This window comes from Vicia villosa, linkage group LG3, assembly GCF_029867415.1.
Source record: "Vicia villosa cultivar HV-30 ecotype Madison, WI linkage group LG3, Vvil1.0, whole genome shotgun sequence".
Classification (NCBI taxonomy): Eukaryota; Viridiplantae; Streptophyta; class Magnoliopsida; order Fabales; family Fabaceae; genus Vicia; species Vicia villosa.
The window spans coordinates 216584486-216605273 of record NC_081182.1 but is presented as its reverse complement, the minus strand read 5'-3'; the positions used below and the strand labels follow the sequence as shown (position 1 = coordinate 216605273).

The window sequence follows — 20788 nt, the reverse complement described above, 5'->3', positions numbered from 1 at the left end:
TTATATTTTCATTAAAATCAGCGCACAATTTTTAAGATATTCTTTCTTCCATTGATTCTTAACTTGTGACCCTATGACACAAGTTAGTATTACCCATATTTTTAATATTAACCGTTTGATCATTTTAATAAATTTTACCCTTTCAAATATTGATGGTCTATTCATTCTAACAATACACCACCAACACTTAATTCTTTTTATGAATATGCATCTTCTTCCCCTCTTTTTCTTCTTCATCTGCATCGCCATCTTCATCATTTTTATCAAAATTCCTGAAAATTTTAAAAATTCCAAAAATGATTTGTTAAAAAATAATTAAGAATGACTTTGATTCAAGGTACAACTTTATTGTATATATTGCTTTGAATTAAAATACAAAAATAAAACTTAATTTTCTTGAAAAACTTATGAAAATACGACAAAAATATATTATGAACAAATTCATAAGTCGTTTTCATAAGTTTTCTTAAGCAAATAGTCTCACAAAAGTTATGCTATTAGATAAATTTGTATAAATTAATACAAATAAACTTTCAGTATCATTGATCTTTTAGATTTAGGATCCATTTGATGTGCATGATAAGAGATAGGATATGATATATGTATCACAACCTATCGCAATATAGTGTTTGATGACCAAAAAGATATGATAAGTTAATTCTAAAACTTATTCTATCCCGCCTTATTAGTTCAAATTGTTATCACTATGCCAAAAATGACTTTAGGCAGCGCACCTTAGACAACGCTTATTTCAAAAAGCACTGCTATAAGTTAAATAAAAAATAAAATACCGAAAGCACGTACGAAATTGTGTGAAAGCGCTGCTAAAAGGCCCATCTTAGACAGCGCTTATGAAAAGCACTGCTAAAAGGCCCATCTTAGACAGCGCTAAAAGGCCCATATTAGGAAGCGCTGCTAAAGACCCTCTTTAGAAAGCGCTTTCAACAAGCGCTGCCATAGGCCATTTATAAAAATTAAAGCAAAATGACAGAAGCTCTAAATTCAGTCTAATTCCCTCTTCTCTCTTCCACAGACGCACGAGCACGAACTCCAACCACCCTCTATTAACAACCTTCGTTCTCCCTCCGTTCACAGTTGTAAGAGCACGAACTTCCTCCGCCCGCCGTTCACACATTCGTCGCTCTCCCTCCGTTCACAGTCTTCGTTCTCCTCTCCGCCCTCCGTTCACAACCGCTCTTTTTCTCACAAAACAAAGGAAACCCTAACGAAGAAACCTTCAGATGTGACATATACTTTGAACCATGGAATTATTGGGTCAGTGGAAGCATCAAACTCTAACTCTCTCATCGACGTAGCCATGGAGAAGGAGAAGAAATCTAGCAATTTAACTAACACAGAACCTTCCTCCTTCAAGCTTCTTGCGTCATTCCCTTCTGGTCTCTCTCCATCACAGGTTCCCTCATCTTCCAACTTCTTAACACTCACTTTTCCCGCAATAATCTACTAAATTCATCACTCGCTTTTGAAGGTTTATGTTGAATTCGGTGACGCCTACGATCGAATCCCTCACTCTGACCTAACCTTGGAAAACTCCATCTCTGAGGTTTGTCACATTCCTTTCGCATTGTGATTTGTTTCTATATTCTTTCGTTGCTTGTATTTGTGATTACTTTTTCTTTATTTCTGCTGCACAGATTTGGGAGCAGAGAAGTGTACAAAACAAATCTCTCTTCAATGGAAATAAATTCAGAGTATCAGATTTTCTTACCTGCAATGATATTTAAATGGAAAAAATGTATAAAATATACAGCACCAAAATCCTCTGAAAAAAATAATGCCGACACGTGTCAGTGTCATTGTCATATTTCGAATTTCCATGGTTTGGTGTATAAGAGATGATTTATTTTAGTAAGGTTTAAGTTTGATGCTCTGACTAATAGTGTGTGTATCTTTTTTGTTGAAAATATCACAGTATGGAGGGCATGTTCTGCACACTGGAGGTGAATCTGACAATGAGCCACATGTATGCCTTCACCTAGGTTTGACGGATTATAGGTTGCTTCTCAGTGCTCATGTTGGAGTTGTTTCATTTTTATTTATCATGGTTAGTGATATTGATATGATAGGATTACAATGATTCTCGAATCTTGAATGATAAACTATAGTCTTAATGTTTGTGTGGATGCCTTCGCGATGTTAATCTATATCTATTTCAATGTTTGTGTTCATGAGTTCTAATGCGTGTTCATTGTTGACAATGATAGATTAATAATAACTGAAGTGATACGTTTGTTGGAAACATTTTGTTATCTCTAGTGTTTGCTTGAAACCAGTAGAATATATTTTGAATGCTGTCTTGAAGAATATCACGAATTCCTCTCACGTTAAAAATGACGCGGTTGCCACCGAAACGACACGCGACAGTGCCGGTTTTGTTTTCGTGAAGGATTTTCGGCCGCAGAGTGAAGATGGCGATGACCCTGTTCGTGAAGCGAAGAGTCTTAATGCTATAAGGACCGCGCTCGAGAATCTTGAAGACCACAAAAATGGCTGCAACTGACTCCTGTGAACTGCAACACAATGGAGGGCACTGTATCGCCAGGGGCCCTGCCGCAACAATGTTATTGTGCTGCAATTGGTAATCCTAATTATGCTATGTACCTATTAATGCTATTTATAATGATAATAGAAGTCAAATACCAATGTAGTACAATTCCATCTCAATGAGAATACTATTGTTACAAGATTAACATTTGACGGTGAGGATGAAATATAGCCTTTGTATTCATAAAGAATGGCCCAATTGTTGTTAAAGGTAATGAATATAAATAATGTTCCATGGAAAGGAAGGTTTGTATAACAGGGATAAGTATGATTTAATGAGTAAAATGTAAAGGTCTATTATTTGGTTTATGTGATGGTTAAGATGTTTAATGCATAAAATGAGCCGACAATATATATAGGTTGTAGACATTGTTTGTCCTTATCATGAATTTTTCGGCCCCACCTTGTTTGTTTTTTGAATATGGTTTTGTTCTAAATTATAATTTCATTCTGTTTGATATGTAGACCATTCAGACACAGCAGCGTGTTGAAAGAGATGCTGCAATTGCTCGTTTGGAACAGAGTAGAATTGTTCTTGCAATGAGACTGTCGGAACACCGTGGTAAAAAATATAAAGTCATTGAAGAAGCTCTTGCTTTTGTTGGAGATGTACAGGATGCAAGCGGCCTTATTTCACCTGAAGTTTTTGGACAACCAAAATGTACAGCTGAGAATTTTGTAGCTGATAAAGGGAAGAGATCTAATATACTCATTAGTGCTTTTGTCTCGAGTTTCAATTTTGTGAAGAAATCTTTCGGGTTGGATCATATGGGTGGAATAGTGGGCAATGCTGCTTTGGTTGTTGTTAGTATGATTGCTATGCTTCATTTACATCAGGTAACTAACCATAGACATCCATTTAGGGAAGAAAATAGAAATCACGGTAACAGAACTATGAGAATAGCTACTCAATTGGATTCTTCGTCCGGTGCCCATTTCAGTAATCTGGATGTATTGTTGGCTCGAGGTTAGGATTTAACCTCGATCATTATGGTGGAATGATGAGGGTTATGCCTCTAGCAATGTGTTTGTTTTCTTTCTTTCTTTTTTTTATTCTTTCTTTTGTCAGTGCTCTTGGTCCTTTGTTTTTTCTTGTGGTTTCAGCGGAGGGCTGAAACCTGGTCCGGGAATAGGAGAGAATATGCTAAAATGGAGGCATCCCTACTCTAGGCAGTTTGCTCGATGTGAATTGGTATAGTTTGATGTTGAGTTTCTTGAAGAAATCGCAGGTGAAAAATGGAATGGAGACTGCATATTATATGCCTTCAATGCAGGTTCGAATTTAAACTCGGGAAATGCTTGGATTAAATCATTTAAGCCTATCTATCTACTGACATAAAACACTTGTGAGACAGTTTTATAAAGTTCATGGAAACACCTTATGATATGTCTATAAGTTTGTTTCAGCTTATTTCCATAAGCTCTCCAGGATCTCCAGGATGGCTTATAAAATAGTTTTGAATAATGATGAGCTTTGTCAAATATGCCCTTTGTTCAAGTTTATATTTCCTTGATTTTTCTTGATGTTACTAATCCTCCTTCATTTCTTTTGATTTCATGTGATGAATGTAATGGTTGTTCTGAAATGTGTCATGGTTCCATTATTTTATATAAAGCATTGGTTTCATGTATAGTTGACAACCTCTTTCTGATTTTCCAGGGACTGTTGTTGACAACAAAATTTGGCAAACAAATGGAAGTTGACACAAAAGCACAATCACATAATTTGGCAAAATACAATTTAAAGGTGCTGATGTAGAAGATAGAGCTAACAAGTTCATTGTTGTTATTTTTTTAGAAATTCTCGAAGATAGTAATATGTAGATTTAACATCAATTTAGCATTTTAGAATTTTCAAGTTGTTGTATAGATCATTAATTATATATATATGTAGATTTTTTGTATATGCAAATTTGGTGATATATATATATATATATATATATATATATATATATATATATATATGTATAATTTTCAAGTTGTTGTTTTATATATTAAAACTATCAAATCTGGTGTCAAATATGGTGAAAATCTGGTGCAAAATATGGCCAAAAATTCTGGTAAAAATTTATTTTATATGAAAGCGCTGCATAAAGTTGGGAATAGACAGCGCTTTAAAAGAGAAGCGCTGCCTAAAGGGTGCCTTTAGCAGCGCTTTCAGAAAAAAACGCTGGCTAAAGGTGGCCTTTAGCAGCGCCTAAAGAGGCTTTTTCTTAAAAAAAAATTCAGAAAAACGCTGCCTAAAGGGGGCCTTTAGCAGCGCTTTCTAAGTAAAAGCGCTGCGTAAAAGGGGCCTTTAGCAGCGCTTTCTAAGTAAAAGTGCTGGCTAAAGGGGGCCTTTAGCAGCGCTTTCAAGGTTAAAAAAAGCGCTGCCTTTACCTACAACAGCGGTGGAATAGACAGCGCTTTAAAGCGCTGCCTAAAGCCAAAAAAAGCGCTGTCTTTTTACTTGTTTGGCGTAGTGTATCCTGAATATGAACCGTGTTAGAATCCGGCAGGATATGATAAGAAAATAATTTATTAATTTATCCCTATAAAATATAATTTAAAATAAAAAATTAAATGTGATAAAATATAAATAAATATTAATTTGATATTAAATTAAAAATATTAATAAATAATTCATAAAAAATTATGTATGATTGTCATAAGGATAATTTTTTAACTTCATATAATATAAAAAATTAAAATCTAATAAATTGAAATATTTAAAACTAAAATAAATATTAAAATTTTAAAAATATGAATACTAATTTTATTTTTATCAAATTAAATATATTTTCTTGTAAGGGTAGTTTTGTAATTTACATACTATATATACTTACTTTTATTTTTCTTATCTAATATGTGAAGGTTGAGAAGAACGTAAGAAATTGGGGGTTTAAATTGTGTTTTCTAAAAACTTTGATTCTTTTAAAAGGGTTTTCAAAAGTTAAAGAGATAGTTTAAAGAAGAATAAAAAGAACACTTTCAGTTATCCAAATTCACCTTCGAAAAGGATAATCATGTCCACCCGTCAAGGTGATTTCGCCTTAGAAAATGACTTAATCCACTAATCTTGAAAGATTTCAAACAACCTCTAAGAGTTTAGAAAGAGACCTTAGCCCTCTCAAGTATACAGACTATCAACCTAGTCACTTGAGGAAATCAAATCTCAATAGATTTACAAGTGAAATATTTATAAGATATTGCTTCTTAAAATCAGATTGAAACATCAACAGTTTAGCTCAAGTGTTAACACAATTTATGAGCAACAACTCTTGTGTTCTTACAGATTCTTAGAAACTAGATTTCTCACAATGGAGTGTTTAGTGCAGTTTCTCTAAGATTTTTCTTTTTTTCTCTTTTTCTCTTTGAAGTTTATTTGCCGAGTTTGAGAATATTGCTAGAATATCGTTTTTGTTCGTCAGCTTCTTCAAAAGAGTGTGTCTCATATATATAGTCTCATGATTATATTATCGTTAAAAGTGGATAAGAAGACACTTTCTTTGATGTAGCGGCTCCAAAAAGTCTTGGGGAACAATGAGAACATAAACGGCAGAATCGTACAATACGTTATGCAAAAGTGGAAAGGGTGATATACTTATGTACTATGTTGCTTCTTTTGCAAGTTTTTTATTGTCCTTCAATTGTGATGTACTTCTTATCTGAAGTAAAGCGTGCAGTGAGGACATCAAGTAACGTAGACATTTCAAGAGAGAGAATCTTGAGGAAGCAGAAAGAGGTCTTTAGAGTCAAGATAAACAGCCTATCTGAACGACGCATTCTGATTTTTGAACCGGAAGCAACAAGCATTTCTGAACTAAATTCTTGTATCAGAATAGCTGCTCTGCTTCAGAACATTTGTAGATCCTTTTCTGATGAGTTGTTCAACATTCTTCAGAACTGTTGACATCTCTTCAGAGTTGAGATGAATAGTTCTTTTGATGTGTGATGACATTAATTTTGATGATTATTTGGACAACAATCATAATCAACCAAAATAGTGAATCTGCATACTTAAGAAACTATATGAGTACAAGTTGTTATAAACAAATATATGTATTGTTATCATTAAAACTCAAAGATTGAATGCAGAACCAAATTTTGTTCTAACAATATGCTTCTTTAGTATTTTACATTCATGTATTATCATCTTATGAAACTGGCTTGTATTCCAACTTGTATAATGATGCTCTTGGACCTTGGAAAAATATCATTATATTATTGGCATATAGGACATGTGTTAGAATTTGTGTGCCTTTGTGTAGGTTCAATTGTTTTATTTTTTTATCATACAAAGGCTTTGCAAAAAAAACTTCTAAAAACCTCATTTTCTATGTACAATAACAATGGTGATAAGGGGTCTTCATATCTCACCTTCTAGTGCAATTGAAATAACCTTTTAATATTTCATTGATAGGTATAGACCGTATAGATCTGATGTCCATTATCCAGACACAAAATGTCTCATTGAACCCATATTAGGTGCCAAAGATCTGATGTGGACCTGAGGCGGTTGATATCAGACTTTATTGTCTAGGATGGTTAACACTAGTAACAAATGAACATTTGTTTACTGGTGCATCGTCAAGGAGGTGGGGTAATTACAAATACTTTGGCGCTCAATTCAATGACTATTTGAGGCAAAAGGGAGTATTTTATGTTAAAAATACCCTTTATCTAGATTCAATGTTTGCCTCTCATTTTATAAGTTGATTATAAGGTTTTACAAACCTAGAACCTTTTATATAGGATATTTTCCTGATGAGACATATGTCAGTGTTACATCCGTTTCATAATCTATTGATCTTGCTCAAATCACTTGCATCTATTGGATGTTTTTGTAGGGTGAAACTTTTGTATATTTTCGAGTTTCCATGATGTTCTTGCATGGGGCGCTTAAACATCGATCAATTGGAAATAGTCTAATGATCCATGAGGCGGTGGATGACTAAATTATTTTTTATTATGGTCTTATATACTTGGTGAGCTTTTTAAAACATATATGTCAGAGGCGGGAACAAATTTGAATTCTCACAATGAAACAAAATTTTGCTAAAATTGTCTTTAATTATGCAACAAAAAAAAAAGGGAAAACTACTTTTTTTTTTAATAAGCAATTTATATTTAGCGGGTTTTGAACTTGAGACCTTGAGAGGAGCACACTTTCTGGAGCCAAACGTTTCACCGCTAGATCACACACACGCACACCTTGAAGGAAAAACTACTTTAAAATAATGAATATAAGTAATTAATGCAATCTGCGCGTAGTTTGTAGTTTTAAAAAAACTCCATAATTTGTTCATGGATGTTAATGACTTTTAAAGTTAAATATTAAAATTCAAAATCAAATCTAATAATAAACTCTAAATCCAATCACGAGTTTTTATGCTGATAAAATATGATTTAATTCTTTAGATTCATGGGAAGATAGAAATAAACCAGATATTTAATGAAAATCTATATATTATATGTCGCAGCAAAAACAAATTACTTAAACCCTAACAGCTAGGGATATGGGTTATAGTTTATTGAGAACAATAAATTTATAATGTATAGTGAAATTTTCCCAATTCATATTTTAAATTCTTACATCATGAATAAATAAATAAAAGAATAAAGGAATTGATCAAATCGAACATTTTTTTATTGTTAATGTAACTAATTACCTCATTCTCCAAATAACATGAAGAAAAAAAAGGTGAAGCATTCGAACAACCTTTATCAATACTATTAATACATAATTTGATTGTGTCCAATCACTCAAATTTTCTTGACATATTTACCTTCACAATTATAGAAATAAATATATAAGAGATTATAACCTTCGAAAAATACCAGATCATTGCAGGGGTAAAAGTTATAAATTTTGTTATTAGTATTGAGTAGATGAATTTCCATTTCTGTTGTTAAGATTCATGTAGTATGACTAAGTTCGAACACCCCTTGTAACACATTCAACAAATTCAAAACAAATAAATTTTAAACTTTAGATAACATAAATAAGATTTTTTTTTCATATTTTGAACTTAATTTCCTTTGAGTCAAGAAAACAACAATTTGGACAATTTTTTTTTTTACCTAAGCTTGTTTTTTAAGTCAAGAAAACAACAATTTGGACAATTTTTTTACCTAAGCTTGTTTTTTTAGACTTTATCGTGAGGATAACTTTAATTCAAAATAATTGTTCTAACATCAATTTTTAATTGGTTGAGGTGAAAGCTTTGTCATAAAACTTATTATTTGTAGTAATGTTGTTTTAAATTAGCTATCTAAAACATGTTTTCATGGTTTTTATTCAATATCGAGATATACTTGTCAATTCTATATCCAAACTTTTCATCTACTATATGCTAAATTTTATAGATAGATTTAAGTTTATTATCAGCATGAGCTATCGAAGCTTAATGATATCGTATTGGTTAATATGCCAAGAAATCTTCTATTAGGTAATAGGATTGATCTCATATTGTTGACCCAAACATGAGCTATTACACAGATTGATGACTGTCAATTTTAACACTTGATTAAAATTGTATATTATTAATCATGATCATACATGAGGATAGGTCGACAAAATCTAACCCCGACAAGTTTCTCAATGGTTAACACCCAAATTTATTTTACATTCTTATTTCCAATTTCATGAAAAAAAAATAAACTTTTCCAAACCATCCTTAAAATCATTGAAACAATTTAACGGTTTTTGAAAATGTTAGACGACGATGCCTTATCTAGAGGGGGAGGGGTGAATAGATCGTCTACTTTAAAGATTTAGATTTTAAGGTTTTGAAAGAGTTTAAACTACGACGCACGGTGAAGGCGCGATAAACACAAGAAAGAGAGGTTTGAATTTGGTTGCACTAAAATAATCTTTTCGCACCTCAACTACAACAAGTGAATAAAAATAAATCAACACAATTATTTTTATCCTGGTTCAGTGTTAACTAAGTTACTCCAGTCCACCCCCCACAAGGTGATTTTCCTTATCCACAAGGACTTAATTCACTATAATGCAACTGATTACACACAACCACAATAAGTTTGATCAACCTTGTTGACAAGTCCAAACAAGACCGCTGACCCTTAATGCCAAGCTACAGACAACCGCAACAAGTCCGATCAACCTTGTTGACAACCCCACTAAGTTCAATTGATTCTTAATGCCAAGTTGCAAACAAGTGCAATAAATCTGATCAACCTTGCTGACAACCCTAACAAGTTCAACCGATCCTTATTGTGAAGCCATTATGACCGTGTAGCAACCTGCCATAAAAATAAAGATTTAGAGTCGCCACCTATTCTGAAGGGCGAATAGGAAACCCTACGCAGTTTAGAGATCGGGGTAAGTTATTATAATCAGGTCGAGGGAAGGTGTTAGGCACCCTCAACCCTTTCCTATTGGCTTTGAATCCAAGGTAACAGTTTATGGCTAAAAGTTAAGGTTAATAGCTAAAGAAGTGAATAGGGGAAAAATTGAAATTTTAGGGAGGGGGACTCGCCTTGGTTATCCAAGTGCCTACGTATCTCCTTAGGGAGAATCAGAGTCAACGTAGTTCGGGCACAGGGTTGTACGCCTTAGAATTTGATATGAATATGTTGACGGTATTTTGAATTACCGATTCACAGTTTTGAAAAGGTATTTTGAGTTACCTTCGTAGTTTCGCAGTATCGAAGAGATGAAAATCTGTGGTTTGTGGTTTGATGTGTTTTAAGTGTTTGGGCGTACAACCTTGATTTGATATGGCACCGTTAGATGCGATGACCAATAGATTTGGTCAGTATAGCTAACGGATTAAGGGGCATTGCTGGTTACTCAGATCGATAGATTGATCGTCGCGGGCAGCAAATTAAATATGTTTTGAGTTTTATGTATTTTTTTATCTCTCGTCTAATGCGACTAATAGATTTAGTCGGGTCGAGGAGAGAATTAATGTTAATGAATCAATTTAAATTAATCAAAATCATTTCTCGCCTACTGCGACTAATAGGTATAGTCAGTTCGGGGAGAAAATTAATATTAAGATTAATGTTTTGCCAAACGGTAATGGGATCGGGCAAACCCTAATATATTGGTAGCTTTTATAGGGTTTTTGTGATTTAATATAATTAAAATTAATTAAATAATTAAGTCGAAAAGTCGAAATAATCGGGAGGTATATCCTAAATCCTAGTATTAGCCTAATCCTAATTTATTAAATTAACTAAACCCTAAATTTAATTCTAAAAAACTAAAATAGATGACATAAATGAAATAAATTGTAAAACTAATAGAAGAATAAGAAAACCTGGATAATAATCCTATGCAGCAGCCCTTGAGTGTCCACGGTGGACTGGCAATCCCTGGACGTCAGATCAGGGCTATGGGAGATCCTGTGACTAATAACTGAGGGTGTACCATAGTCTGATGTTGGAGCAACACGCTGGAACCTGTAGGAAATAATGACCAAAATATATTGTAGACCCAGGGATCGAACCCAGGTCTTGGTAGTTGCATGAGGATCTCTTTCTCCAACCAGGCTGCGCATTTCAATCGTTAGAGTAGCGCTTTGGATAAAATATAAAGGGAATAAGCAGATTAAATGGGTGGTCAAACAAGTTCCAACGTGGGGCCAGATCCTGGAATGCGTGACCAATTAGAATGGAGAGAGAGCCTTTGAACCTTTGACCCACCAACGAGATCTTTCGACGCGTTAGGAGAGAGAGATGATGTTCTGACCCACGAATGCCACACAGCCACGCATGACCCCCCACTATTCATCATCTTCTTCCTCTTACCTACAGAATTTCCTGCGATTTTTCCTACTGCTTTTCCTGCGGATTTCCGAATGAATAATCATGCACTCCTAAAACCTAAAAAAAGCAATTCAAAAAAACGAAAGGAAAACCCAAATATACTAATATGACCCTTGTGAGTTCGATGGAGATATCCTTTTGGCCGGTAAACACGCGCAAGCATGAGAACGAAAGCAAAGCTTTCGTGAGCCATAGCTATGGTGGTTTGGATTCCACACGTAAAAACTCTCCTTCAATGATTCAGACCTTCTTAATACAACATCAGAAACTCAAATAATCCATTATATTAGATTGATATGTTATAGTTAGCAAAAAACGAAAAAAGAAAAGAAAGGTGAATATGAACCTTATGCAACCATGGTCTCACGTACCCTCAAGCTTGTGCTTCGACCCCAATTCGCTTTTTGATGTTTTCTCTCGGTAATAGAATCACTTGTTCGAGCTCTAAGTGGTTGCAACGAAGGAAACAAAAAAAAAACTCAAGTTTTATCTCTTTTGTCACTTGGAAACCCTAGCCCTTTTTGTCCAATTTTTCGTCCCCCCCTCATCCCTCAATATTTTTAGAATATATATGGCTCTCTTAGGGTTTCCTTTTGGGCTTGGATATTAGGTTATCAAAAGAGAAAGAAAATTGATTAAAATCTCATGATTTTCCTCTATTCTTATCCCATATTTTTCTATCATCAAACCAAACTAATCTCAATGATATTATGATAATGACTTGAGTGAAAAATTATCCTTGTTCATTCTTTAGAATATCTCCATCATTTATTTAATTTAAATTGAAATTAATTGAATAAAATTCAATATAAAAGAAATAAAAATAATAGAGAATAGAAGAATGGATTTAGAGCTTTTTATTTGGGTCATCCAATGATTAAAATCAAAACCATATGAAGTGATTCAATAATTTTATATTTTTATTCCATTTATTTGCTTTTAAATTCAAATAAATATGAATAATAAATAAAAAATACCAAAATTGTGAGGATGATTTTATGGCCCTTTATATATGTCATGGATGTGTTTGAAATACAAATTCTTGACCCATTAGTTAAAAAACCAAGTTTGGAACACTTAGGGTTTCATGCACATCTTGAAAATCGCCCAACTTCTAAGCCTTGTATCTCCTTCAATTTTAATCATATGAATGCATTCCAGGACTTTATGGAAAGCTCAAAGAGTCCTCTAAATAACATTTTTGGTTTCATCTCAATTGAAGCTTCCATGCTCGAGTTATGAGCTTTGACCCAAGAGGTGTTTCTTGTTGACTTTTTGGAGGACCTGTAATGTTTTTGTCCATATCTCCCAAATGGTGCATTTCTTGATCTTGGGCCCAACATAAAAGTTGTAGAGGATGAAATTTCCTTGAGAATAGGCTTTGGTTGGGAAATTTTTGATAAACCATGTGAGAGTTATGACCAGTCAAAGTTGAGTTGACTTTTTAGTTAAAAAACCCTGATTTGAACCTTTGATCAGGAGAGAGTGACTTGAGTTTAACCATTGAGCTTTGAACCCTTGAAGATGAAATGAGACGGGAAAATTTTGGGGTATGACAGACCGCGGCCAAAGTCTTTTTAAGAATTCGGACTACACATAGTCTCTCAAGGAACCTATCAACAACCATTGATTACAAAGTGTGTATACATAGATGCTCTTAATAAGCAGATTACACAAGTTTAAGTACAACAACACAAAAATGTAGATTTCAAGATATGAACAAAAGCTTCTCGCTAATAATACAAAAATATACAAAGTATATCATAGTTTATACAGCATTTTGGTGTAATTTTGTAGAACTGATTTGTTGCATTAAAATTATTTGAAGGCTTCATTTTATAGCTGAAGGACAAATTGATGTTACATGATCAAAGAAGAAACAACTAAATAAACGATAACTAAAGAAATGTCTCTACAACTAGCTTCCACTCACTTCCACGGAAGCTACTCCTGAATATCTGCATATTACCCACGTAGAGGCAACTTTTGAACAGAAGGTGTGAGTAATCCTAATTAATAACAAAAGATATAATAAAGAATATATAGTAACGATTATAAGAAACAAGTTAACAAAAACAACAACACATCATAAACTCACACCAAATATAATCTTTTCATAACTTAACCCCATAATTTTCATCATCTTGTTGTTGTTTTTTTATATATACTTAGGGTATAATGTTTTGTTGTTTTTGTAGTATTTTGTATTTTTTGTGTTGAGATTGAATGTTTAGTGATATTGTTATTTTATTGAAATGGAATGTTCATTGTTGTTGGTTGTGTATAACTTTTATTTTATTTTTAGAAGTTGTATGTGATTATGAATCGTAGTTGGATTAAAGTCAACAGATTAAGTAAAGAGTATGTGAATGAAGTGATTCAATTTCTTGAATTTGTGGAAAAAGCTTCCTAACAATAATGGGGTTTTTTATTGCCCGTGTAAAATATGCTGAAATACTAAAACATCCAAAAAAAGATATATTCAATCATTTAGGTTGTGACAGAATTATTCAAAATTGCACGAAATGGGTATGACATAGAGAAGTGGCAAAAAAGACACGTGTCACATAAAGCTGAAGTTGATGAATATATGAATTATACCCTAGAAGATATGATCCATGATATTGGAGTAGATGTTTTTAAGAAAGCTCGTATGGATGACACTTTACAAAGTGATATGGAAGAGTCATTTTTTCTGGGATACAAAAACTTTACAAGATTGTCAATTGTGTTAAGAATATTTAATCTTAAGGAAAAAGGTGGGTGGATGGATATAAGTTTCACTGAATTACTTGAAATGTTACAAGAAATGATTCCAGGGGGTAACACGTTGTCGAACCATAGTTATGGGCCAAGAAGATATTGTGTCCAGTGGGTTTGGACTATGTTAAAATACATGCATGTCGTAATGATTGCATATTATTGTTGAAGCAGTAAAGCGGCATCAAAAGTAAGTATTTATTTAGTTTTATCATATCATGTCCACATGAATTAATGCTATTGAATTGTCGGTCGACAATTTCTCGCGTTTATGACTTTGGATTTGAATGGGTTTAAAGTAAATGCAGGAATTAAACATATAAACAGGAAAGGATTCATTATTTAGAGAAGATAAACTATCAAGTATGAATTTACACCACTTGTCACAAACTTAAACCTATCGATCAGTTGCACTCAATCTACAATAATCGTCAAACTCATAACGTGTCTCTCACATCAGTGTCCATCTCTGCAACACCTACGAGACATATCACAACTCATATTATGTCTAATCCAAGTGATTATCATCTCTAAATCTATCTCTAGAATCTAGAAACTAATAGATTTCCTTCCCTAATCAAGATTCGTGTGGTGTATCTCTACAACAATACAAATCCAAACATAAATGCAAAAATATCAAAGAAAGCAATAAGTTTGATTTATAAAGCAAGCTTTATACAACGTCGTGAGCGATAAATATACATATGTTTAGAGTAAATATACAAATAAAACCAACAAATGAAAAATACATAGAGAAGAGAAAAGATAAACCGAAATTTTTTGAGTTGTCAAAATCGATTGAAGCAAATCCACCTCCTAAACATCAAGATGCATGATCCAATGTTGTTTTTGAGCTTTTTTCATCAAAAGAATTAAGGTGATGGTGTTAGGACTCAAAAATACCCAACCCATAACCTAAAAATGTGTTTCTTGCCCTAAATACAATTTGAAACCCTTAGATCCCGCTTAGTGACACAGAGCCTGCTAAGCCCGGTCTGCTGCAACTTGAAATCTTGTTTCGACCATAACTTGAGAATCGTAACTCCGATTTACGCCCAGTTCAACGCGTGTGAAAGCTTATTCAATGATCTATCTAACAATGCCTAAATATCAACTAAATTGATGGTTTTTATCATATTTATTTTGAGCCTTATTCTTTGATGAATTGCTTAAAATTGCATTCTTGAAGCTTAGCCTTTGGCCTTTATTACTTAATGCTCCAACCATGCATGAATACCTACAAAAATACATAAAAACTATCAAACAGTACATTATATTCACAAAAACTCAATTAAACACAATTTATACATATTTATACACGAAAATGGAGGATTATTTAACGAATATTAACAAAAGAACCGATAAGTGCCACTAAAATATGCACAATTATAACGATTATTTTGCACTTATCAATTATACAGGAAAGAGTGTGAAAACTTGAAGGAGTGTCTGGGGTGTGAGGAGTCACGCTACAAGTTGAAGGACTATGGTGCTGAAGATGATGACGGTGTAACCATAAAGAGTGTTCCTGCCAAGGTGATGTGGTACCTACCGATAATTCAAATGTTCAAGAGATTTTTTGCTTATGTAAATGACACAAAGAATTATAGGCACAAAACTTAATTGATTCTCAATGACTCGAGTCATTTTTCTTTGTCACCATTCAATCTCTTTTTCCATTACTTCATGATATGACTGATAAGGGTGTGTTTGTTTCATGGATACAAAACTTATTTATGAGAATTTAAGGTTGGAAATAAAAATAGCTATGTTTGTTATAAGGGAATACAAAACTGCTCCCATGAAAAAACTATCCCCAAGAAAGAATTTTCTCAATTTTACTTGCTTTCTAATACTGTGAGATATTGAATCGAACTCTAGTATGATCGAAGGGTAGCTTCTTGGTTCGACAGGATTAAGCATGAAGTCGAAGGTTGTTCACATGCTTGTGTCGAAGATGCTAGAGTTGTTAGCATGTTAAATTAGGTTTTAGTGTTTAAACCCTAATTTGTTAAGTTAGCTTGTTTATTAAGTTGGCTTGTTTATTAAGTTGGCTTGTTCAGGGGCCTATTTTACACCTAACTGTCGGAACAGATTTTCGAAATGATGCAATTTTCCCAAAAACCGATTTTTCGACTCAAAAAGGCGTTATGGCCGAAATCGCGAGGAACCTATGGCCTAAACGCACAAACACTAAACCTAATACTCTAAAATCAATTAATAATGACAAGAATCCCCAGCAACGGCGCCAATTTGATCCGCTGTCGCGCGCGGATCAAATTACGAGTATTTTTAAAACTGAAGTATAGCGAAAATGGCTCGAGTCGTATCGCAAGGATTCTTGTTTATTATCAACTAAACAAAATCGATTGGGGGGGTTGGTTTAAGTTTCGATTAAACAAAATAAGTGATTATGAATTAAGTGATTATTGAAATAAGCCAATCTACCGAATCAGTTCCTACTATCATCGATTATTATAATTTTAATACCCTAAGCGAATTGTCTATTCCTATTTGGATACAAACTCAGTGACAAGCGCGGTTAAGTTCGTGAGATGTATGATCCTATTGTCTGAATTAAGGAAATGGGATAAATTTTCATGGATTAAGCAAACATGATTGATCAGGCACAAAAACGAATTAAGAAAACGTGTCGTGGCTAGGTTAGGATCATACATTTAACCAAATTTAATCAATATATTTCATGTAATTGAATTAAGCATACAAGAACACAAAAAATCATTGAAAGGAATTAAACTAGAATTAACATTATAATAATCTCAAGTATTGGAACCTGAATTACAGCAGATCGACTCAAAGGCGATTAGTTCTCCATGAGTTCGTAAAAGCTCTCAATCCAAATCGTGAATAGTGTAAACGATGGTGAATAGTGTTTTCGTGGATGGCTAACCTAGGTGAAAACACCTAAACCCATTTCACAACTTAACCGGGTCGACCCGGCCCATTACAAATGACTCAAACACTAAAATAAAAAGTGTTACAACTTTAAACGCAAAACTGGGAATTATCGGCTCCGAATCTGACTTCGACTCCAACATGAAAGTCGTAGCTCTCTCTCTTAGCTTTTTGGCGATTATTAGAGCGCCTCAATCGGACTCCTGAAACTCCAGTTATGATCATTTATGTGCAGACTGCTAAAGCTGAAAAATAAAGTGCGAAAATTAAATAAAACTAAAAATAAAATAAATTATAAAAACATATTAAAACATACAAATAATTAAAACAAATGGAATAAATGCTTGATTACAAACATGGAAGAACGTGCATCAAAATGCACTGATCAATGATCGAAGGGTAGCTTCTTGGTTCGACAGGATTAAGCATGAAGTCGAAGGTTGTTCACATGCTTGTGTCGAAGATGCTAGAGTTGTTAGCATGTTAAATTAGGTTTTAGTGTTTAAACCCTAATTTGTTAAGTTAACTTGTTTATTAAGTTGGCTTGTGTAATGGGCCTTGTGGAAAAAGCCCATTAGTTAGTATGTTAGGTTTTATTATAAATAACATACTAGTCTCTCATTATTGAAAAGCTGCAAATCCTAATTTAGGGTGAGGGAGGTTATTTGTTATTTTTGTAAACTTGTAATCTTGTTTTAAGAGAAAGTAAAATAATCTTGTAATCTTGTTCTTCTTCTTCCTTGTTCTTTATTCTTCCCTTACATTATACTTTGTTCTTGGTATTGAATTCACAACAAATACCTTCTTACAAATGTGGGAATCTTTCATTTCTGATGATTACCATAAAATTTTATGTAGAAATAGTTGGTTACCCACACTACTACGCACTATTATATTTTTATAACTATTTTTTATTTATAATTATAATATATTATTAATTAAAAAATTAAAATATTATGGATTTTAAGATACAACCCAAACACTTTTATAAAACTTATTCATTGAAATGTTATGCCTAGGAAAATTATTTTTGAAATTAATTTTTGAGGTAAATATGTCTGTGATCCTCTTAAATATCTCAAACTTTATTTTTAGTCCCTCAAGATATTTTCTTCAAAAAATGATCCTCTTAAAATTTTTCATCCACACTTAATTCAATCGTTAAGTAATAAATCATCGCTAAAATTGTTGCTAATTATGTCGCTAAATCGTAAAAACTGTCGTTAAGTTGCAGGAGGGACCAAGAGTGTGGATGAAAACTTTTAAGAGAATATTATTTGAAAGAAAAAAAATTGAGGGTCTAAAACTAAAATTTAAGATATTTAGGAAAAGCACAAACATATTTAACCCTTAATTTTTTATATCGTAAAACAAGCGCCTCCTAAATTTAATCTGTTTATAATTTTTACAATTCTGTTTATCCTTATAAATTATAAATTCATGTATAAAAATTATTTTAAACTTAAAACTTACATTAAAATAATTAAATACATTAAAATGACATAATATTAAATAATACATTAAAGATATTGTTGTTCTCTACCATTTAGAGAGATTTTAATTTCTCCTGTAATTTATTTTCTTTTTATTTCACCATTCTAATATAATCTTAAACTTTTACAGTAAAACTGAGAAGAGAAAAGGGGTAATATACTGACAATGTAAAAAAGTTTTACAATGTCAACCAATCCCGATCATATATTCTATTAAGTCATACTGTTATTTTTAAATTACTGAGATGATATGACAAAATAATATATTCTTATTAAATGATAGTGTAAAACTTTTTTATACATGGATCACCATAAAACCCAACTGAGAATACGTGGAAGAAGACACAAATAAGAATTTAGCTCAAATGACATAGAACATACAATGCACTAATATTTTTATTTTTCTTGACTGTAATAGTAACAGCCCTAACTGCTTTTAGTTATTCAGTTACTAGTATAGTGCTACTCTACAAAATCCCCATGTTAGCTTAGCTTGTTGCTTGTAGATTGTATATATATCATAATGTGCACCTTATCAATACATGAGGAATATTACCTTCTCTCTATTTTTTGCACCACTTTCGGTTTATAATATGGTATCATCGCAATACACCTAATTTCTCATCTTCTTTCTTCTTCTTCTCTCTATGCTTTTCACGCACCTTCTTCTCCCTTCTTCGATCCATTTTCATGGCGCCTCCGCGAAATCACCCTCTATCCAACAATGATGCTGACTTTGTACTATATTCACCTCAGCGAAGGACCTAACTCGGTCAAAATCACCCCTCTTCTCACTGGTTCCAATTACCTTTCACGGTCTCGATCAATTCAACGTGCACTTGGAGCCAAAAACAAATTGGCATTCATTGATGGTTCGATGGAAACTCCAACATCCGTTGATCTGAACTTTGCAGCATGGCAACGATGCAATTATCTTGTTCATTCTTGGCTTCTCAATTATGTTTCTGAGCCTATTGCACAAACCATCATTTTCTTGGAAAACTCTCATAATGTTTGGTTTGATCTCAAAGAAAGATTCGCTAAAGCAGATCGAATCATTAGAAGGATCTATTTATTATTACACCTTTTTATATTATTAAAATAATTTAACAAATATGACTTTACTTTTTAAATATAAAAAAGTACCACTTTTGGCTTTATTATTTAAATATTATAAGATTACCACTTATGTCTTTATTCTTTAAATATAAGAAGACCTAAACTATCATTTAAGTATTATATTTTCTTTCAAAAAATTTTAAATTGTTGCATTTTTAAAGTTGTATCCGAATAAAAAAAATCTGATTAAATAAAAGAGGCTCTAATCAATTCATTTATCTTTAATTATTTTTCTAATTTACTTTATTATTCTAAAGTTTTGAATAATTACATCATGTTTGATAAAGGTATAAACAAATCAGAAAAAATTAATTAAGCCGACAAGTCAAATTAAAGTAAATTAAAAAATTAATTATTTTGAGTTTTGTTCTAAAACCGAACCAATAAAAATCGATGTGATTCAGTTCAATTTTCAATTTTAGTTTTTAGTAACCGTCAAATCGGTGAACCTAACCGATAGTTATAACTACGCTCTAAATATTTTATTACACTCATCATCAAGTCGAAATTTTATATCGGTCCAACCATTATCCATCTTTGTTTATATTTTCTTGCTTTCAGCAAGACACAACATCTAGAATCAAACTTCAAAACATAGAAAGTAAAAACCATAATCCATAAAAATTTGTTTTCACCAAACTACTTCTCTCACCATCCGCGGCCAATGTTTCTCTCTATAACATCATTATGGTATATTATGGTCGCATTCTCCGTCCGCCACCAATTTCTTTTTTTCTTTTTCAATATCATTGATAAATATAACATTATATATATATATATATATATATATATATACACTAATTTTCTATAAATTCTTCGTTTTCCATGTTATTTTTTAGACCATGAATTTTGACTTTAAAACCAGCATATTTGAATTATAAATTATGATATTTAAACATTTTTTAATAAAATCAACTTTATATAATAAAAGAAAAATAGATATACACAAAATGGGGATAATACCTAACCCATACAAAAAAAAAAACACCAATGACAGAAAAATAAAAAATAAAGTAATAAAAAAAATTAGAAAGCTAATATAAATAAAACAAATTCATATTAATAATGTAAATAAACAGAAATTCAACTTGAAGATACAATGTGCACACAAGACAAATGTGACTTCACCATTGAAGATATATAAATAAGATAAAATA

The 20788-nt window shown here is 32.4% G+C and overlaps 1 protein-coding gene and 1 long non-coding RNA gene across 2 annotated transcripts; both read left to right on the top strand.

The window, feature by feature from the left end:
* The first annotated feature begins 1504 nt into the window (after positions 1-1504).
* Positions 1505-2061, top strand: LOC131657386 (uncharacterized). Its single transcript, XR_009300638.1, has 3 exons — positions 1505-1564; positions 1656-1712; positions 1934-2061. It is a non-coding gene; the product is annotated as an uncharacterized LOC131657386 (long non-coding RNA).
* Positions 2062-2755: 694 nt separating this feature from the next.
* LOC131659946 (plastid division protein PDV1-like) lies at positions 2756-3537 on the top strand. The gene is made up of 2 exons (XM_058929055.1): positions 2756-2776; positions 3031-3537. The coding sequence occupies exons 1-2, from the start codon at positions 2756-2758 to the stop codon at positions 3535-3537; spliced, it is 528 nt and encodes a 175-aa protein (XP_058785038.1).
* The last annotated feature ends 17251 nt before the right edge of the window (positions 3538-20788 follow it).

Bases quoted from the DNA above. Each gene is read 5' to 3' on its own strand.
- LOC131659946 (XM_058929055.1), top strand. From the start codon at position 2,756: ATGGCCCAATTGTTGTTAAAG. The intron at 2,777-3,030 runs GTAATGAATATA...TTTGATATGTAG, and splicing joins TGGCCCAATTGTTGTTAAAG to ACCATTCAGACACAGCAGCG.